This window comes from Capricornis sumatraensis, chromosome 9 (assembly GCF_032405125.1).
Source record: "Capricornis sumatraensis isolate serow.1 chromosome 9, serow.2, whole genome shotgun sequence".
NCBI classification, from domain to species: domain Eukaryota; kingdom Metazoa; phylum Chordata; class Mammalia; order Artiodactyla; family Bovidae; genus Capricornis; species Capricornis sumatraensis.
In genome coordinates this window covers 80,724,286-80,745,374 of record NC_091077.1, presented here as the reverse complement: position 1 = coordinate 80,745,374, position 21,089 = coordinate 80,724,286, and the positions used below count along the sequence as shown (strand labels likewise).

Below are 21,089 nucleotides of genomic sequence, written 5' to 3'. Positions count from 1 at the left end.
ATAATTACACCCTATTTTCAAATAAGGTCACATTCTGAGGTACCAGATTTGGTGGGAGACACAAATCAACCCATAACAGAACTGTTTTGGTAATAACCATACCTATGGTGATGGCTTTACCCTAATTTAGTCCTCACTTTCCCCTAGTATCTATGTAAACAAGGCACTAAGAACTTGAAGAAATCAGAAAGGTTATATAAACTTGTGGATAAAATGAGCCGTGTCAGAGACAGTATAACAGTGCTTCTGGATTCTGATTCTCAACTATAGGGCTCTTGATCTCTGCACACAGTAGCTTCTGGGCCTGGCCTTTCTCCTGAGAGACAGTACTCTCCCTCTATTCAGCCCATGCATAGATGAAAGTCCCCTTTCTTTTCTCCTGTCCTTTTCCCTGAGACCAGCCAGAATTTCCAAAGGAAGTTTGACTAAAAGCTAAGAAAAGAACAGAAAAGAGAGAAAAAAAAAATAACAGACACCCAGTGAGTGGAAAGCATAGATTTCTGATCTGAAGAAAAATAAATACTAGCCCCATTTAGGGCTAATGTAGTCCCTCTACAAAGTTGTGGTCCTGTGTGGTCTCTATGAATGTGTGTTTTATTCAGTGAGGTCTGGCTGGAGGGAACACCAGATTCCCAGGGCTGTGTGAACTCTTGGAATTTTTACAAGAGCTCAATTTACAACTGTTTCTTCCTCAGAAACTGTTCTTTTCTGGCTTTGTGAAATTTCACCCTACACAGGCTCAGACTGGTATCAACCCAAACACTCAACAGGGACAATATGCACATACCTGAGATTCTTTCCTTTTGTAGCTCCTTCCTTTGTGGGACAATCTCAGCTGCCTTGATCTTGATTTCTGGGTTTTCATTTCAGTGTTTCCCATTTCCCCTCCTTGGTCATAGTCTGGGAACTGCCTACAGAATGAGAGCCCAGGCAAGTGCTCCCCTCATTAATCTTCCCTTTCCAAGGAGATCCAGCTCTGCATTGCCTGCTGTCTTATGTGTGAAAACAGTTGCTTCCTATACTTGGTCCAGTTTTCCAGTTGTTTTCATACAATGTAATTCCAAACTGACCTACTATGTCATGACAAAAAGTGAAATTCTTGCTGGCATATGTTTTTGAGACATTTGGGTATTAACTATTCTAATAGAAGACAAGGTTCAAAACTTGCTTTAACTCTCCAAAACTGTTGCTTTGTTTTTACTGTTAGTTGTCTATTTTCCATTTGCTTATTTCTCTGAAAGTAGAAAGTTATGTGGGTGAGAGTTGGGATTTGAGAATGGATGGTTTAAATCTGGTTAATCACCATCTGGTTAACTTACATTTACCATGCAAATACTAATTTGGTTTCATAAGTTAAGTGACTCACTGACTGATGTTTATTTCTGTACATGATGTACTTGGTGAAGATGAAGAAATAGATACTATCATTGATAACACAGTGCTGAACTAAGATGGGCGAGGTTGCCCACTGTTTCAAGAAGATAGTATTATTTCTCTGAGCTATGTTCCCAAGTTTACCTATACTTCTGCTGAGTGTGATCATGATAAGGACCTAAGCTTCAGAGTTCTTCATATGGGAAATCCAGTCCACTGTGCTATCACCATAGAGTGTCTTAGCCAATTCTCGCTAATCCTAAAAAAGAAAACTCCTGAAAGAGGAAACAATGCTGCAAATAACATGACTATAAATAACATTCTATCCATGTCAACTTGGTTATAAAACTGAGACAAAAGATTAAAAATAGTTGTGGTACACCTCTCTGATGGGCTATAAGGCATTTGTTAATATCTTATTTTCAAAAGTACATTTAGTAATAATAGGATTTGAAAATGTTTAATAAATGCCCCAAAGTTGTAAGATATAATATAAAACTGTAAATACAGTATGATAGTCTTTTGTATGTATGTGTATGCAGATAAATATACATACACATCTATATACATATAGACACATTTCCTATATATGTATAACACTGGAAGAAAATTTATATAAAGGTTAGTAATTATTAATTTGGGTGATGGGATTCGTGATATTTACTCTTGATAGTCAGATTCCATTTTTATCATTTATTTTTATACTTAACAAAATTTTCCATGGTAAATATACATTTTTCTATAATCAGAGAAGAGATTTTTTTTTTCAGTTTAATAGAAAATCACAGAGAGGACAATACTGACTAAAAGTAAATTAAAATAAGGGTTTTATTCAAAAAACAAAAAAATGGTGAAGTGCATAAATGAATTTTGAATGCCGCAGTGTCCTCTGTTGTCTGGATGACTGAAAATTTTTTATTTTTCTTTCCACTGTAGATCAGCATCAAGGTTACAGTAGAGGACATGCTCACTGGCACTGAGAAACTTGTTAGTGTGGCTTTCTCTACCTTTGTAGCCAAACCAGTTGGAAAAGAAAAGGTAAATTTCTGTCTGAAAAGTATCTAGCATATAATTCAGGGACTCATTAACAGAATTACCAGCATCAAAATTGTTACAGGTAAGGGACATTTCTTTCTTACCAGGAATACACTTTCCCAAGATTTGTTATTCACCAATACTTACTGTAACTGTCACCAATACTTATGCAATGATACCACAGTATTAACTACCTTAGAAAAAATGAAAGATGTAGCCAATTCATGAAAGAGGGAAAAAACATTGTGTTTTAAGTGGTCTGAAGGTCATATCAGTTTCCCCAAAATATTGCTTACTGGTTTGGTTCTTTTGTGGTTATATAACTCGAAATTGAGTTAAAATATTTTTTAAAGCAAGAAGCATTTTAGCTACCAATTGTGCATTATGGTCCAATCACTTTTTCAAACCTAAAGGAATAATGTCAAAGTTGCTGAGTTACTGAAGTTTGAAAATAAGCTGCAGGGCATAGGGTGTAAAAACACTCTTAATAGAAATATGTTGGCCTGATGTGGGTATTCCAGTGGGCTTGCCTGGTGTTGGCCCAGAGCAGCTTATCCTTTGTCTACTGCAGACTTACTATAATTTCTTGGATTTTCTTTTTAGAGCCAGGATACCTAGGGGAGGATCCACACTTAGTACAAGCATTTTAAAATGTATTAATTAAATTTGGAACTCAAATCTTTCACTTGAAGGATCGCTTTAGAAGTGGGCACAGTGGCTTCTCCTAGCTCCGCAAGTACTATTCACTCTGCAAAAGTCTTCCTCACATGGAAGAGCCAGCTGGGACAAAGTTTTCCCTGTACCCAAAAGAAGCTACTGCTACTGCTAAGTCACTTCAGTCGTGTCCGACTCTGTGCAACCCCATAGATGGCAGCCCAGCAGGCTCCACCATCCCTGGGATTCTCCAGGCAAGAACACTGGAGTGGGTTGCCATTTCCTTCTCCAACCCCAAAGAAGCAGTCACCAGCAACTCCTCACTTGGGCCAGGAGGCACACAGATGGGCCAGGGCCTAGTTAGGCCACGGTGGTGCCTGGGTGGCAGGTGTCTCTCCAGTTTTGTACACTGGGATAATTCTTCCACTCTCTGTGTGATATAAAATAGGCCACAAAGCAAATCCCCATTGCCTGGGGGGCATGGTTTTTTCAAACTGAAGTTCATATCACTTATTGTATTATAAAAATGCAGCTTTCTGGGCTGTATCTCAGACCTATTGAATTAGAATCACTAGTATAGGAATCTGGAATCTGTACTTTGACAAAGCATCCTAGGGATCCTATGTTCACTAAAATCATTGAAACACTGAGACAGGTCTTCTCAAACATTCTGTTTTCCCTGGAATCCCCTCTGAATCTCCAAACTTTTGTGAATAAGAGAATATAGGGGTGGTTGCAGAGTTCTCATATCTGAGAGCAAGTGACAGAAAGGAATCCACCTCCCCAAATCATTCCTTCACATGGAGGAGAAAACAAAACCCATCATTTCCCACCTCCAGCTTCAGGGACTCCTGGAATAAGAATAGAATAGCCACACTTCAGTCTAGTCTCTGCTGAGCCTAAAGATCTGTTTTCCAACAGTGCTTCTGAGAAAACAAGTGCCCTAAGTGCTGTCGTAATTGGTTAGCTCAGATAACCTTTATTGTAAAGCACCTGTATTTTCTAGTTGGTAAATTCTTACTCAGTAGCACACCATTAAGACAGCCATGAAAAATCAGTGGTTCGACCCGACAGGGCTACCTGGGTCTCTGTCCAAAGTGAGTTCATTCCAGGATGAGATGGGCAATGATTACTTCAGTCTAGTTCAACAATGACACAGGCCAGATCATAGAACGCTTCCCAAGACTCCACAGGGTATGCTCGTGCAAGGCCTTACTGAAGCTAAAGGAAAGGGCACAGCAGGAGAAAGAAAGCACAGCAGACATCCGAGAGGTTTGAGACTTCCAGCCAAAGCTCTTAGGGATCTCTTCAGCACACAAAATGTACTTCATCTGCAGATTGGAAAGCCGAAACATTAGTTTACCAGGTGGTCTACTGCACCCCACTGGTCACACAACTAAAATAAAGCTATGTAATTAGTTAAACCAGTATAAGCTACTAGTCATTACATTCCTAAACAAGTTGGATGAGGTCATCCAGGGGAGTTTGACTTTAACCATGTATTAGAAATCACTCGCTATTTCATCGTTATCTTGGTCAAGGGTCAGCCTTTACGTGGCCTGTAAATAAGCATGGAGCTCTCCCAGTCCAGCTGCAAGGTGACTCACACACAGGACAGCACTCAGGCATTTCTGGAAGAACTTGAGCCCTTGCTTCTGTTGCATCACATTTCCAGGTTTCTGGAGGTCAGCTGGAGCTTTAGTCTGATATACTGATTCTTTCAGTTTGCTTATTAGATAATGTTCCCAACATGTGATGAAATTTCCAAACAGGGAACATCATGACAGCTTTCTCTAGAATATCTTTCTTCTCTCCCTCTGATATCTTAATTTTTCAAAAGGTAGAAAACATTTCTTGATAAGAATTTAGTGGCGCCAAAGTCCCTCTCATTCATTAATTTCAAGAATAGTTCATTTTGTAATTCTGTTGAAAATTTTTTAAATCAGGGAAAATTAATATTTGGAAAACTTTTTAAAGGCACATATTATATGAACAAATTATGAAGCCTACATTGGTTTTTTAGTTTAAAAATATTTTAAGAAAAAAATTAAGACAAAATAAAATGTACACATCCATTATATGTACATTAAATGTACATATCCATAAATGCTCTATTTACTTTGAGTTAGAAAATAATGTGGCATATTATTTGTTTTTGCAAAGTTCATGTTGTGCTTTTATAATTTAACAAGGCGATGAAAGATAAATGTTTTTCTTTTTCTAGATTCAATTAAAACCAGTCACACTTCTAACTGAACAAGATCATGTGGAATACAATCTGGCTTCTGAGAGAAGGAAAGTTCGATTACAACATGAAGATACCTTTAAAAACTTGATGAAGGAAGGTGGCAAGTTTGATGGTTAGTAAATCTATTTACAGGAACTTTAATTATATGATTGTGATCATATTCTGGAGGAGGTTCCATGTGCACTTGAAAAGAATGTGCATTCTGCTGCTGTCCTGACCCTTTCTGGTAGTGAGACAGAAAACCAAAGACAGAATAACCTCAATTCAGGTCAAAGTTCCTGACCGAAAAAATGTGGGATAAATGTAACATTGTCCAAGAGGAATGACAAAATACTTATAAACATCCAAAGTACAAGAACTGAAATTGACCTCCAGATGAGTATGTCCCAGTTGGAAACCTGTAGAAAGGATGAGGTTTGTTTACTGTCCTTAACATGGGTGCACAGCCAAAGCTCTGAGCCTAGACTGGTCTCTAGTCTAAACCTGGGAGTGCCCCATTTCCCCAATGATTGGCAGTTACCTCCAAATAGGCATACTTCTGCACCAAAGTCCCCTATACTCAATACATTCCTGCATACATTTCCTAGATGATCCTTACACACATGAGACCTGCCCTAGTACACAGCTCTATGTACCCCAGTGTATGCTATGTATGTCTTCATAGGAATCAAGTAAATTTTTCTTTAGTTATCCATCAGAAAAGGAGTTGTGCTGGGGTCCAGCCCCCACAGGATCCAGGGGAACCTGAAGGAAAAACAGCGTCGGCGATTGATTTAGAGAGAGATAAGGAAAGAATATTGTAGATAAGAAAATAGAAGAGAGAGAGGCTGATATTTCTTGGTTTACATAGAAAGCCAATAAAACTTCGAGACAAGAAGTTTGCCCTGTTCACGGAGGCCACAGGTGCCTTCCCAGTCTCCCGAGGGAGTGAAGACGCAGAACGTCTTCCCGTTCAGGTCTTAGAAACCCGGGCAGGTAAGTGAACGCAGGGAGCCTCTATGCTCCAAGAGATCAGCCTGAAAAAGAAAGTAAGAGAGAAAAAAAGAGAAAAAAGAAAAACACGGGGTGACCAAGCTTCTTGAAGCGAGGCCCATTGTTTTTATTTTCAAAAGGGTCTTTTATACCTTTACTTCTACATAGAGGGAAATGAAAGATGCAAAGTCATACAAAGTCAGCCCAAACATTACATCTGTTTTGTCTTTATCAAAACTGGGATTTCTTCTGCAAACCTTTCCCATAAACAATGTTGTGTACATTATCTTTTGGCCTTGGAGGCCTGTGAACATTTTATGACCCTCTTTTGATAGAGGCTTCTCAACCAGAAAACTTATTTTCCCTTGAAATGTTTTTTCTTATATTTCTAATCTATGTCAGCCTCAAAAAGTATTAAACAAGTTACATTTCTCACGGAGTAAAGGTGCAGTGAGTTACAAGAAAGAACCAATTAGCTCAAAAGTCTGATGTGGTTAATTTCAAGGCTACACTTGTTTTTCTTACTTTCCAACTATGTTAACTAATGCACTCCCAGGTGCAGAGTGGATAAGAGATATGGGAACTTAGCAATAAGCATTGGCCCAATAATGAAATCCTACATTAACACTGTAAGAAACGCCACGGGAAGAAGGAACCACCCCTATGGACCGTTGAACAGGGCCTTTTATTGGGCGGTCGCTCTCGGGCAGAACTCCCAGGGGGCGGGTAAGCAGGGAAGTGAGGGGGGGTCTGCGAAGCAAAGGGAGTCAGCGGGGTAAAGGGAGTCTGTGGAGTCTGCGAGGTGTGAGGGGTGGGGAAGGGGTTTTATAGCCCGGGCTGGGGCTCCCATATAAGGAAGAAAACACGGGCTCAGCGGTGATTGGTGTTCAAGGGCTCCGTGTCGGTTCCTGATTGGACGGCGAGGGCTTCGTGTCGGCTCCTGATTGGTCGGCTTGGTTGCCGGCCCATCTCCGGGGTGTGTCTGCAGCGCCCTCTGCCGGGGCATGTCCTGACATGCCGGGGCATGCCTCAGCATGCCTGACCTTTCCTTGACCTTTCATCCTGACCTCGCCCTGACCTTTCATCCTGACCTCGCCCTGACCTTTCATCCTGACCTCGCCCTGACCTTTCAAACACTAATAACTTTTAACTCTTTGAAAGGCTCTATGTTTTAGGCTTTTTGTGCCTCTCACATTTGGGAGGCTGTAAATAATCACATGTGTAGCTGCAAGAGTCTGGATATATCTGCCAAGCAAGCTAAAATGCTAACAGAGGGGTTTTGATTGGAAATATTCCTCTCATGTCCAGGAGACTTATTAGCTATAGTCCTAAATTAATTTTCTCCAGAGAAAGGTGATCAGGGTTAGCCCCCTGTTAATGTCAGAGGAGTTGGTGAAAGTCATGAAGTAGTAAAACAGACAGATTCTGGTTTTGGGGGTAGATGCTCGAGAAAGCCTACGGAGCCTGTTGAGTTCTGAAGCCTTGCTTAACAGTTCTCTTCCACATGACCTTGTCATGGGTGGGATCTCCCGTGGTGGCCCCCGGCAGAGTTGCCTTATATCTGAGTCTTTACAAAGTCTCTCACAGTATAAGGTCTTTTCTTATTTTTTTAATTTTATCTTGGTAACACAATATTCAAACAATTACACACCTTTCCTTTTTTTTAATTTAGCTATATATTGTACAGATAATTTATATTAATTTATTTTGAACCAAAAAAGTGCCATTTGAGTAAGAGAAATTAACCTTAAAAAAATCTCAATCAGTACTAGTTTGGGATGTTTATAAAAAATTATCTAGCAAAATCAGTACTTAAAAAAGACAGAAGTTGGAAGGATTTAAGAATTTAAGATTTTATATGCTTTTTAAGGATTACTTTAGGAAGCAATCCAATTCTGATTACAGCAATATGGTGGACTCGCAGTATGAAAAAAATCTAAAATTTCTGGATAAAATATTTACAAACACATCTCAGCAGGCAGAAAACTAAGAAAGAGGCTTCAAGTCCACAAATGATCAGAAACACAAATGCAGCAGTGTAAGGAGACACAAGAGCTGGCATTTGCTAAGGGGGACCCTGTAGGTGGTAGACCCTGCGCAGTGTTTTAAGGCGCCTGCCCTAGCTCAGGAGGCACAGTCAAGTGGGAAGGTGGATCAGGGAACCAGACCTGGAGCTGAAACCCCTCCAAAATGATACCCTCAGTGGGTCAACTGGAAAAACCATGCCTTTGAGAGCTCTGGTCGGCATGCTTCCCGCTTAACCCTATGTGGAATGGAAAAAACACTTGTTTCTCTTTGAAGATTCAATCACAACTACATTCTCAAGCATATTTGATGTCAGGATTCACATAATTTGTTTGGCTTGAAACAGACCAAGTAAAACCTAGTGTGAACTCATACTGTGTTAAGTACCCACAGGTGATCTGCAGCCACAAATGCAAATCCTCTGTGCAGACATGACTTTAAGCCCAGTCCTCAAGAACTCCCACAGATAGAGATCCAAGGAATGTGAGCTCTTAGACAAGAATCATAAGACAAAAGTAAGTCACCTGAATTCAGAAAAGCACCAGACAACAGAATGAAGCCTGCAATGAAAACTAAAGAAACAGAATTTACCACATAAAGAATCTGAAGTAAAAGGTTAATATATTTTAAGAAATAAAAGAGTATCAAAAGTATTATGTAGGAACAAGAAAATGACCTAGAACATTAGATGAAGAAGCAAAAACCATTTCTATACAAAAAGAATATAAAATAATAAAAATTTAAAACTTATTAATGAAACAGCATCTAAGACAGTAAACTGGAAAGTAAATCCAGGAGTTACCTAGAATGCAGATGGATAAACAAGGAAATGGAAACTATACAAGGGATTAGGAGACAGAGAGAATAGAGTAAGAAGTCTAACAAGCATCTAATCAAAGTTCCAAGAAGAGAGGAGAAAAACAATGGGAGAGAAGTAACATTTTAAGCAAACAATATAGATATTTTATTAAGAGGTAACATGAAAGTTTAACATGCATTTGAAAAGATTTTGGACCTCATTATTAATCAGGGAAATGCAAACTATAACCACCATGAGACCCTGTATCACACCCACACACACATCTGGAAAAACTGAAGAGTCCACAATACTAATCAAGTGAAAATGAGGGGCTGGGGAAACTACTGTAAAAAGTAGAAGTAGGAATCAGTACAATCATTTTGTTACCTAAAATATCCTGTTGATAGTAAGGACTGTGAACATGGAATAAATCAGCAAAGTTAAGTTTATTCATCCATCCATCCATTCATTCATTCAATAAATACTGACTGAGCACCTACATTCTGGAATTCTATTAGGATTTTAAAAACTCAGTCCTTACCCAAAGGAGCTCAGGATCTAGGGGGTCAGATAATCAAAGATCACACAAATAAACATAAAATTGTGACTGTGAAAGAAAGGTACAAGTAGGAGCTAATAACAGTGGAGTCAGCTGTGGAGGTCAGAGAAGGCTTTCCCGAGGAGGTGGTAACTGAGATGGGCCAAAACAGAATAGAAAGTAAATGGAAGAAGGTGGTGGTGGGCAGCGGGACTGCTACTTACAAATGTACAAATGCCCTGATGATGAAGATGGCATTTTAGTTTTAGGAGCTGAAAAATGCTGGAGTGGCTGGCAGGGAGGGGGAGAGAGATTACGAGATGTGATGGGGGAAGAAGGGTTGCTACTGGCATTCAGACTAGCTGGGGCTGGAGAGGTAGGCATAGGCCAGAGAAGAAAGGAAGGGCTTGGGGGTCATAAACATGATTCAGGCTTTTCCAACAGGCCAAGGGGAAGTCACTGTATGTTTTTAAGGAGGGGACTGAAATGATCAGTGAAATGCAGGAGGAAAAAGTAAAAGAAAAAGACAGTTAATTAAAAATATAAAATTTACATTAGGAAATGAAATGAAAATCTCTGTAACCACACTTCTCTGCTGACTTATATGTAAATGTGCCAAGAAGGGCTCCATTCCCAGTTAGCAGCAACAGCTGGGCATATCTGTGCTCTCACACTGCCAGCTCAGCTCTGCCTCCGAGAGTACAACCAGCATCATACCCCTCATCTGTAATTCCTCCCCCAGCTCCTCAACAGCAGCACGTGAGATTTAAGCCTAGCTGGTGATTCACTTGATGATGCAGGAAGTATAACTGAATACATTTTACTGCTTTGCAGCCAAAGTAAATTATTTCTCCATTGTTGAGAGGAAAAACCAATCTGTCAGTGAATGAAGCAGATATGATTCAAAAGAAGCAGAAAGACACCAAGAAGAACAATGTATTGTGTCTTTTCTGTTTGTGACTGCTTTCATTACCAAGCAGTCACCAGGGGAGGCCATATTCCCATTCTGAAGTTTATAGTGCAGCAAACTGTTCCAAATTCTCAGTGTCCATGGCCCCTAAAGCTCAAATCCCTTTCTTTTCATTAACTGTATTAACATACCATAAATGGCCCATATTTAAAGTTATACTTGATAGGTGCTGAGACATGCATACTCCTATGAAATCATCACCACAATCAAGACAATAACATATCCGTCAATCCCCAAATTTCTTTCTGCCCTAACCTGCTGTAATCTGCCCCTTCTCCACCTGAAGCAACTCAAATTTAAACTTACTTGTTCTTTTGATCAAAATTCTGGTTGACTTATAAAACAGGTTGGAATACAATCTCTAAAACGTCCTTTCTGATCTGTTGTCTTACCCAATTCACTGTTAAATAAAACCTATTCATTTCCTCGGGAGTTTTAAGTCTTGGGTAATAATATTTAATTTTTAATTAAGTATTATTGTTTAATTAATATTTAATTTTAATTAAGTATTCTTATTTAATAATATTTAATTTTTAGAAAATTAAAAATAATTTTTCTAAAAATCTCATGAATTGAAGGAAAGGTTATAGCCTCAGGTTCTACATTTAACTTTACCATTTTTGTTTATGTCTACCTTTCAGATCCCATTTGTGATGAAGAGGAAGGAACTGTTTCCACAAGGGGCACCTCTGTTCAAAGCATTGAACTTGTCCTCCCACCCCATGCAAACCATCATGGAAATACATTTGGTGGCCAGATTATGGCTTGGATGGAGGCGGTGGCTACTATTTCTGCAAGGTTCTTGGTTTTAGCCTTTGGTTTGTGATCTTGAGGCTAGTTGGGAGAAGGCAGAAGGGTCTGAGACTGGCTACTCGGTGAGTCAAGGGAACAAGTAGAGAACAATGTTGCCTTTTATCAAACTGAGAAAATGATCAGTCATTTTCCTGTTTACCTGAGAATTATTCTGTCCTTTCCTGAGGGTTAAAGTTTAAATTCTTGGTCCAAAAATAAAAATGAAATGACAGTTCTTGCAGTTATTCTGAATTATGACTGTTGATCTTGCAACTCTTATAAAGTTAGTTATGACAAAGTAGATGGAAAACAGAAATAGAAGATAACCATTATTACACTTAAAAACAGTCAAGATACAAACTTTTTAAAAGGTGGTTCACAATTAGGTCTGACCTCTGGAGGTGCTGGTTAGAATCATTACGGCCAAAGGATTAATTGAAAAATATGATGAGAAAGAGGGAAGAACTTGGAAAAGTACTTTTAAATGCTGCTCAGTTTCAAAAAGGGTAATTTCATTCTTAACGGAGCCATGTAGGTAACTGGGCAGTTTTAAAGAACACTGTAGTCTCTGAAAATGCATTTGAACAGGATCTGCCCTTCTGACAATTTTTGTAACCACTAAAAATTGTTAAGGTTTTATTTTCCCAAAATTAAAAGAATTTTACTTATTAATATATCTATAGTTATGACTATAATTAGAAACCTGTGGTTATCCTAAAATTGTGCACAAATATAAGAGCTTGTTTTTAAAACGACATTGTCATTCTTAATGACAATAAAGCATTTAAGCCTGTTCTACTATAAAGGCTTACAATGTAATTAACTATGGCAAATCTGTTCACTTATCGTTGGCAGAATTCTTTAGAGTAACTGAATGACCACAGTGGGAATCTAAAATGTAGACAATTATAGTAACTTTCTGAGATCAAATTTTCTTTATAGATTTTCAAAACTTCGCACACCAAAAAACTGTAAAATGTGTACCTTGCAGCCTTTCAGGCTTTGTGCAGCAATGCAGGTAACTTTTTTTGTGGGGAAGAAAAACTGGTCTCTGACATGTGGGTGAATTTAGGCAACAGTGAAGCCAAGGAACTCATGTGAATGGCATCAGCTGAAAGTTCTCTTCACTGTTTCCCATGCCAACCTGAGAGTCACAGCTTCCTGTGACTGTAGTCATGAGCTGTCAGGAGGAATAAAACTCTGAAATCAGAACAAAAGACAGTTGTTTGGTTTTTGGAGATACTTCCATAGGGCACAAAACAAGAACAGGACTGTCACCACAAGAACAGAAGCACCAGCATCTTGGGAAAGCCACCCACAGACTCGGACATTGTATCTCCTAAAATATTTGCAGATAATGTCACAGGACCACTCTCGACACACACAATCCAGTTATTTATTACCCTCTTGGGCTGAAAGAGATGTTCATTAGAAAGCACCCCAAACACAAGTCTATTGAATCCATTAAGCAAAGCAGTAGCTCCTGAAAACATTTTGGAGAATGATCACTTTCTTCTCTTTCTCTCTCCTTCCCTTTGTTTCACCAGCCGCCTGTGTCGAGCGCATCCTATTCTGAAGTCCGTGGATATGTTTAAGTTCAGGGGACCATCTACAGTTGGAGACCGTCTTGTCTTCAATGCCATTGTCAACAACACATTTCAGACCTGGTAAAGCATGTCTGGTGCTCTTAGATTGCTATAAAATGAAATCAAACTTGCACATAAGCAATGTTCTTTGTTTTTTCTCAACCTGGAGGTGAGTATAGGGAATACTTTAAAATAACCACATTCCTTCTAATTTTTTTGAAATTTCATGTTCAAAATCTATAGACATACATATTTATCCTCTGTTCCACTGAGGCCTCCTTACACTAAGTGATGATAAGTTGGTTTTTGTCTCATAATAACTTTGGGAGTTGGTGATGGACAGGGAGGCCTGGCATGCTGTGATTCATGGGGTCGCAAAGAGTCGGACATGACTGAGCGACTGAACTGAACTGAAGGTTGACTATATTTCCCATTTGATCCAGGATGGTCTTGGTTTGTGTGTATCATAATCATTAATTCTTCCTTTCACTCTCAAAAGGGTCCCATATGGTCAACAATTCATAATGGACCTGTCATTTATTACCATGAAGTCCAAAACACTTCTCAGTTATTTTTATTATTCTTGATGCACAAAGAAAAGATTTAACTTGGTATTTTTTTCTTCTTAAATGTAAAAAAGAACATCTGTATTTCCTATTCAACTTCAGTGTTTGATGCTTTTAAATTATAGAACTACTGTTTTAGGAGAGAAAACTTGACTTTGGCATAATTTAACACCCCACCCACCATGGCCAAAATTTATTCATGAATGTATATAAGGTCCCACTGGCCTTTTTTTTACTACTTGAAAGTGGGAAAGTAAAGCAGACATGCTCCCAGGAGCTTGTATATAAGATCAATAGACTTGATGAAATGGATGTTAACCGCTGCATAGATTAGCAGACAACAAAGAAACAACAACACAGGGTCCTCCTTCTCTTCCTTGCCTGGAGGAGCTGGTGGGGTGGTGGGCGGGGGAGGCCTAGCATGCTCAGGCTCTCTGCCCACTACCCTTCTTGCCCTTCTGCAGTGTTGAAGTTGGAGTGCGCGTGGAGGCCTTTGACTGCCAGGAGTGGTCTGAGGGCCGGGGCCGTCACATCAACAGTGCTTTTCTCATTTATAATGCTGTCGATGATAAGGAAGAACTGATCACATTTCCCAAAATCAAACCCATGTCAAAGGTCAGTTATCAGCACATGCAGTTTGGTAATCAGACCACTTATTCTGGGGGAAGCTGTGGTACAGAGCTCCACCCAAAATCTTTTCCTGCACTGGCAACAACCTGCATGTCCATTCCCCTTTGCTTTTCATCTTTGCCTCACAAAGTAAAATGATCCTTTTCCTCTCTTTCCAAATCACTCCGGTCTTTAAACAGTGAAGGCCCTGAAGACCTCACATCTATTCAGCCACATGCTGCTGTTGGAAGCATATGTCTTCCATCTCTCATTTCTGACTCTCTTTTCCCACTTTATATCCAGTTCTCTACTTTATATCCAGCTGCTCTACATTCATCAGAATTAAGTCTTGTGGAATAAGCGGCCTTCCTGCCAACTCTGACCTGAAGATAGTTCATGTAGAGACTCCTTGTCCCAGTTAGCCTTTTCAACTGACTTAGCAGAGACAGACTTAAGGACTGTAGTACAGAAATATTAAGAATGTATTGATTTTACTTTTTTTTTTTAATTTAAGGATGATTTTCGACGGTATCGTGGCGCTCTCGCACGCAAGAGAATTCGCCTAGGCAGGTAAGGGACTCAGGTGTAAGATTTTATGGACTCTTATCTGACAAATTACATAGCAAAGAGCCTTCTCTGGGTCTCTATTCCCACATAATATAAAAAGAGAAGGTTTGATATTTTTTGACTGTGGATGCTACTGTGATGAAAATTGTTCTTCCTGATTGTTCCGCCAGTAAAGGCAGCTTTTTGTAACTGCTGACTTCACTTCAAGAAAGTGTCACAGTTAGTGCTATGTGCTAGATACAGGGAAGAAAACTATTATTTAATATTTTCATTTTTTTCCAGAAAATATGTCATTTCCCACAAAGAAGAAGTTCCACTTTGCATATACTGGGATATTGGCAACCAGGTGACAATTTTATGATCTGAAGTTCTTCATGTAAAAATCGCTTTATTACAAAAACGGGAACCCCCTCATTTAACTGACTCATGTTGTGCCTACACAGGTTAGATACAGAGGTGAATTATAGCAACCTGTCATCTCAAAATGAAACAAAACCAATCTATGAGTAACTAGTCATCAGCCAGCTGCTTCACTGCCTTGTTTGAATTATCTACATAGTTACTGAGTTACAGACTCTGGTTGATCTGCATCAAATGCATTCAAGCAACACAGGACATTGAGATCTAGTGTCTCAACATGATCTGTGCTGAATGACACACCTTCTCAACAAAAAAGTATTAGTCATTTTAACGTTCTGACCATGAAATGTAAAGGGAAATCTAAATTTACTTATTATACATTGATTACTAGTCACACTGAAGGGTATTTTTGTCTTTACTTAGGATATCAATTAAAATGATACTAATTTCCTAAGCATATAGGACTCACCGAATTCTGAATTAAGAGTCTGAGACAGAAGTTATGTTCCTATAACTTAGTTCTAACTTCAACATCATCACTTTGGCTCTAACAGTATCCATTTTCTAAGCAGAAAATATTTGATCACATATCTGTACACTGAACCCACAGCTTTTCAATTATTTATACTTTAGGTATCCTTGAGTAATGGCAATGTGGAGGCTCTCAAAAGCCTGGCAGCCAAAAGTGGATGGGAGGTTACCAGTGCTGTGGAAAAGGTAGGAGGCATTCAGGTATACATACAGCTCACTGCCCATCATGAATGAAAGTTTTCATGGTAGAGGTTGTTCTACTACTTCTAATGCTGCTTTCAAGAAGGTAAAAAATGGAGATCAAGATGGCAGAGTACAAGGACACTGAGTCACCCTATGAACACATCAAAAATACATCTATATGTGGAGCAATTCACAACACTGAAAACAAACTGGAGAGTGGCAGGAAGACTCTTATACAACTATGGCTACAAAGAAAGATCCACAGAGTCAGGTAGGAAGAGAAAAAATGCCATCAGGTCATGACCTGCATCCCTAGGAGAGGACACCCCAGCCCTGAGGTCTCACCCCAAGAGAAGGAGTACCCTTAGCTGGTTTTAAAACCAGTGGGACTAACAGAAGGGCTGTATAAGAAACCTAAACTCTACTCTGAAAGGAATCAATGCTTCCTTATTCCTGGGAACAAGGCAAAGGACGCAGACTGAAACTCCCAGGGCTCTGCTCCACTGCAGTTCTCAACTAAGGCAAATAAAAGTTCAGGACTGGAATAGGTAATTCTATCAAACATACAAAAAAAGAGATAATACCTACCATTCCCAAAATAAATTGAAGGGAACACTCCCAAATTCATTCTATAAGGCTATTGTTACCCTGATGCCAAAATCAGACAAAGACACTCAGAAAATTACAGGCCAGTATTTCTGATTAATATAAATGCAAAAATCCTCAACAAAATATTAGCAAGCTTAATTCAAAAATATAAAGAAAATGGATCATACATCAGGATTAAATAGGATTTATTCCAGGGGTACAAAAATGGTTTAATATTTACAAATGAGTTGATGTGATATACCACATTAACAATAGGAAGGATAAAAATAATATGATCATCTCAATAAATGCATAAAAAGCATCTGACAAAATTCAACATCCATTCATGATAAAAACTCTCATCCAAATTGGGATTATATTTCAAAATAATAAAGATCATATATGATAAAATTAAAGCTAATATCATACTCAATAATAAAAAGGTAAAAGCTTTTCTTCTAAAATCAGGAATAAGACACCCTTTATTTAATTCTAGCCACAGCAATCAGACAAGAAAAAGAAATAAAAGACATTCAAATTAGAAGGGAAGAAGTAAAACTACCTCGTGTTTCAGACAACATGATACTGTTATATAAAGAAAACCCTAAGGTCTCCAACAAAGCAACTATTGGAACTAATAAGTGAATTCAGGAAAAGTTGCAGTATACAAGACTAATATACAGAAATCTGTTTCTTTGCTGTACACAAATAATGAACTATCAGAATGAAAAATCATGAAAACAACCCATTAAAGTCACATAACAAAGAAAAAAAAATACCTAGAAATAAACTTAATTAAACAGGTGAAAAACGTAGTCTCTGAAAAATATAAAACACTGAAAGAAATAAAGATATAAAGAAATAGAAAAATACAGTGTTCATGGATTGGAGGAATTAATATTGTTAAAATGACCATACTATCAAAATAATCTGCAGATTTAATACAAACTCTACCCAAATACCCATGACATTTTTCAGAGAACTAGAACAAATAATCCTAAAATTTGTATGGAACTGAAAAAGACCCCAAATAGCCAAATCAATCCTGAGAAAAAAAAGAACAAAGTTGGAGATATCATACACCCTGCTTTCAGAATACATCACAAAGCTACAGTAATCAAAACAGTATGGTACTGGCACAAAAACAGACACAATTAAGCTTAAAAATTAAGCTAATTAAGCTTAAAAATTTTTGCACAGCAAGAGAAATCATCAACAAAATGAAAAAACAACCTGCTGAATGGAAGAAAATATTTGCAAACGATATAACCTATATGGGGTTAACCTCCAAAATATATAAACAGATCATATATAAGAAATATAAGAAAACCAAACAACGCAATTAAAAAACTGGCAAAGACATAAATAGATATTTTTCCATGAATAGATGGCTAACAGGCACATAAATAGATGCTCAACAATCCTAATCATCAGAGACATATACAAATCAAAACCACAATGAGTTATCACTTTACACCTGTCAGAATGCCTATCATCAAAAAGACCACAAATAAATATTGGTGAAGATGCAGAGAAAAGGGAATCCTATTACACTGTCTGTGGAAATGTAGACTGGTACAACCACTATGGAAAACAGTATAGCAGTTCCTCGGAAAACTGAAAATACTGCAGAACAACCATATGATTCAGCAGTTCTACTACTGGGTATGTAGTGCATAAATATACACTTATAGATATATTCATATATAGTCATATATACGGGAGTATAATCTGTGAAAATATTAAATCACTGTTATATACCTGAAACTAACAGAATATTATAAATGAACTATATTTCAATTTTTTAAAAGGTAAAAAAGTCTTTGGGGAAAATTTTTTTAACAGTCAAGTATCTTTCCAGCTCTGTCTCTGTTCCCCACCTGGGCTGATCTAGAAAGTGAAAAGTGAAGTCGCTCAGTCGTGTCCGACTCTTTGCGACCCGTGGACTGTAGCCCACCAAGCTCCTCCGTCCATGGGATTCTCCAGGCAAGAATACTGGAGTGGGTTGCCATTTCCTTCTCCAGGGGATCTTCCTGACCCAGGGATCGAACCCAGGCCTCCCACATTGCAGGGAGATGCTTTAACCTTAAGGGCCTTCAAATCACCCTACACATTCCTACCTCCAAGCTTAGTTCTCATATTCGATTTCTTTCTCCTTCTCTTCTCTATCTACCCCATTCCTACCTGATCTTCAAGACCTGGGACAAACGCTTCTCCATAAAGCCAATCATCTCCTACTGAAGGAAATTATCACTTTAGGAACTCCTTTAACAATTACTTTTTTATGATTAACTTGTCAATTAATTATGTATTATCTCATGAAACTTACTCCATAGCCACACTGAATTGGTATTTGTTTAACATAGTAATTTTACAAATGGGTCTTTTCCCTTAACTAGATTACAAACCTCTTAAGAAAGCAGCCTTGTCTTGACTTTTTTGTATCTCAGCACCTTTTACAATGCTTTTGCATGTCATCAAATTTAAATAAATGTATATCATTTGAATTTCATCTACTTTCAGAGGTATATCAGGTGACCCTTTGAAGCTGATGCCCACACTAAACATATTATAAGCTCTTTGAGGACCATTTTGTTCATCACTATAGTCGCAGAATAGCACTAGCTGGCATTCAGGAGATGCTCAATAACGCTGACCCTTTGTCTATGCTCACGTTTCAGTGCATACTGTTTTTCATAATCATTGAAACAGTAGCCTCTAAAACAGGATTACCACATGTTCTGGTTTTCCTGGGACAGTCCTGGTTGCCCCATCATAATTATTAACCATGCCCAAGTCTTCCAGTTTGAATAAATTACATGGCCACTTACCCTGAAATAGAAACAAATTCAGATACTACTTCCTTGTTTTCAACTCTGACTTTGACCTCCTCCGCACGTTTTAGCTTTGGTTTGTTTGCTTTTACTGTGTCTTGGTGCTCACTTCTGAATCCTTTCAGAGTCTTCCTTATTTTCTTTGGATCCAGTTAGGTTTCCATCTATGCTTGGTTCAGTGATGCAAACAGGTTTAACATAACAAAGTTACTTGCTTCCATTTACCCTTTATAAAAGGTGCCTCAAGACCTTGTTTTCTTTTATTAACACTAAATCTGCTTCTTGCATCATTGCTGGCATCTGAGCACTCACTGAGCAGCTTAGTAAAAGACAAACTCATGTCTGGAATGAAGGATGAGAACATACTTAGTGAAGTCATATAAATTAAAATTTCAATTCTTTTGGAGTTTGGACCAAAACCCAACAACCTAAACAAATAAATGTGCATTTACAAGTGTCTAAGGAGAGCCATCAATAATTAATTCTTAACTTTCTGTACAGCTACTTACTAGAGAACATTGTATAACTAAAGAAACATTCTTATGTTATCTCTGTTGAATTTGAAGCCCTCCTTTTTTTCAGATTATATTTGTGATAAAAATAGAATTTTTTTCTTTTTTGGGTTATCCTCTTCTCTCCCACTTTTTAAAGCTTTTATGCTTTTAACTATCTTAACCCATCATGTTTTTAATTTCAAAATATAGCTTATTTTTTTCTGTCACTTTTTAGCTGAAAAAATTTTCACAACTATTAAGAATTATACTTATTTCAGGTTTTAAAAATCTATACTTATTTTGATATAAATTTTGATAGATGGCAAAAGTTAAAAATTTCTGGTATTCATAATGAAAATTGGGCAGTACTTACTGTTTTAATCCATATTTCATTTTCAAGGTATAGTGTTGGAATTAATAATAGCACTAATACAAGGAGCAAAAGATGAGCCCTCATCTTAAAGGAGCTTATATTAATAGTCTATCTTGAAAATATCTTAAAAGTACTTAGACTATCTTGAAAGCACCACACATACACATACCATAGCTGAAGGATAATTTTAAGGTAGTTTATAAACAAGAGTGAGATTTAGTATTTAAACTACAAAGCTCGGCTCTTGGGCAATTCAAAGTCAGGGAAGATAGTTGTTTAAAGACAACTTTGGAGAGTAGTTGATTCTTTCCTCCTTGAAGACAGTGTAAGGATAAATTGCTGGAAGGGTAAAAGAGGCTTTTTAGGCAGTGAGTAGCTTGAGCCACATCTTGGTGGAAATTAGCATGGGTGAGAGATTGGCCTGATAGGAGTAGCTTTTTATTTAGGCAGTAGCTGAGAGAGGACAGGAAGCCAGAATGGCAAGAACCCTAGACACAGGACAAAACCCATAGGAAACAGACCAGAGATCTATTCTCATTGAAGCTGGGGAATGACTGGCTCCAGACCTGCACCTGACCATGTCCCCTCCCCTTAGTCAATGGGTAATCGACCTTCAAGAACTCTACCCTCTCCCCATACCGCTGTAAAAACCAGTTTTGTCCTCCTTCCCACAAGACAGTCTCAATAACGTCTGTCAACAGATAGTATAAAACTCTAAAACTGAGCTATTTCCCTTGTGCTATAAGATCTAAACTCATTAAACAGAATCTTATTAGAATGAAAAAATATATCATTAATAAAAAGTTACCAAGCTCCAGCAGGTTTTGAACCGACTTTAAGCTTCATTTCATAGAATAAAATTTCATAGAATTGAAATTCATTCTCAAATGATAAAAGATTTGAGATGATAAATGGAATGTAACCTGTATTCTTCTAAGCATGAAAGGGAACTCATTTTCTTGGAGAGTTGGTCTTGGAGAATTTTTTCACT

General features: G+C 38.0%; 1 protein-coding gene across 1 annotated transcript in view; it reads left to right on the top strand.

Annotated features, from left to right (window-relative positions):
- The window catches only part of ACOT12 (acyl-CoA thioesterase 12), a 41,140-nt gene that overhangs the window by 13,343 nt on the left and 6,708 nt on the right, over window positions 1-21,089 (top strand). Inside the window, exons 4-11 of the mRNA XM_068981343.1 lie at window positions 2,311-2,412; window positions 5,288-5,423; window positions 11,257-11,413; window positions 12,955-13,074; window positions 14,024-14,174; window positions 14,683-14,738; window positions 15,018-15,081; window positions 15,729-15,812. Of these exons, the coding sequence (XP_068837444.1) occupies window positions 2,311-2,412; window positions 5,288-5,423; window positions 11,257-11,413; window positions 12,955-13,074; window positions 14,024-14,174; window positions 14,683-14,738; window positions 15,018-15,081; window positions 15,729-15,812 (870 nt within the window). The remainder of the gene's footprint in view (window positions 1-2,310; window positions 2,413-5,287; window positions 5,424-11,256; window positions 11,414-12,954; window positions 13,075-14,023; window positions 14,175-14,682; window positions 14,739-15,017; window positions 15,082-15,728; window positions 15,813-21,089) is intronic.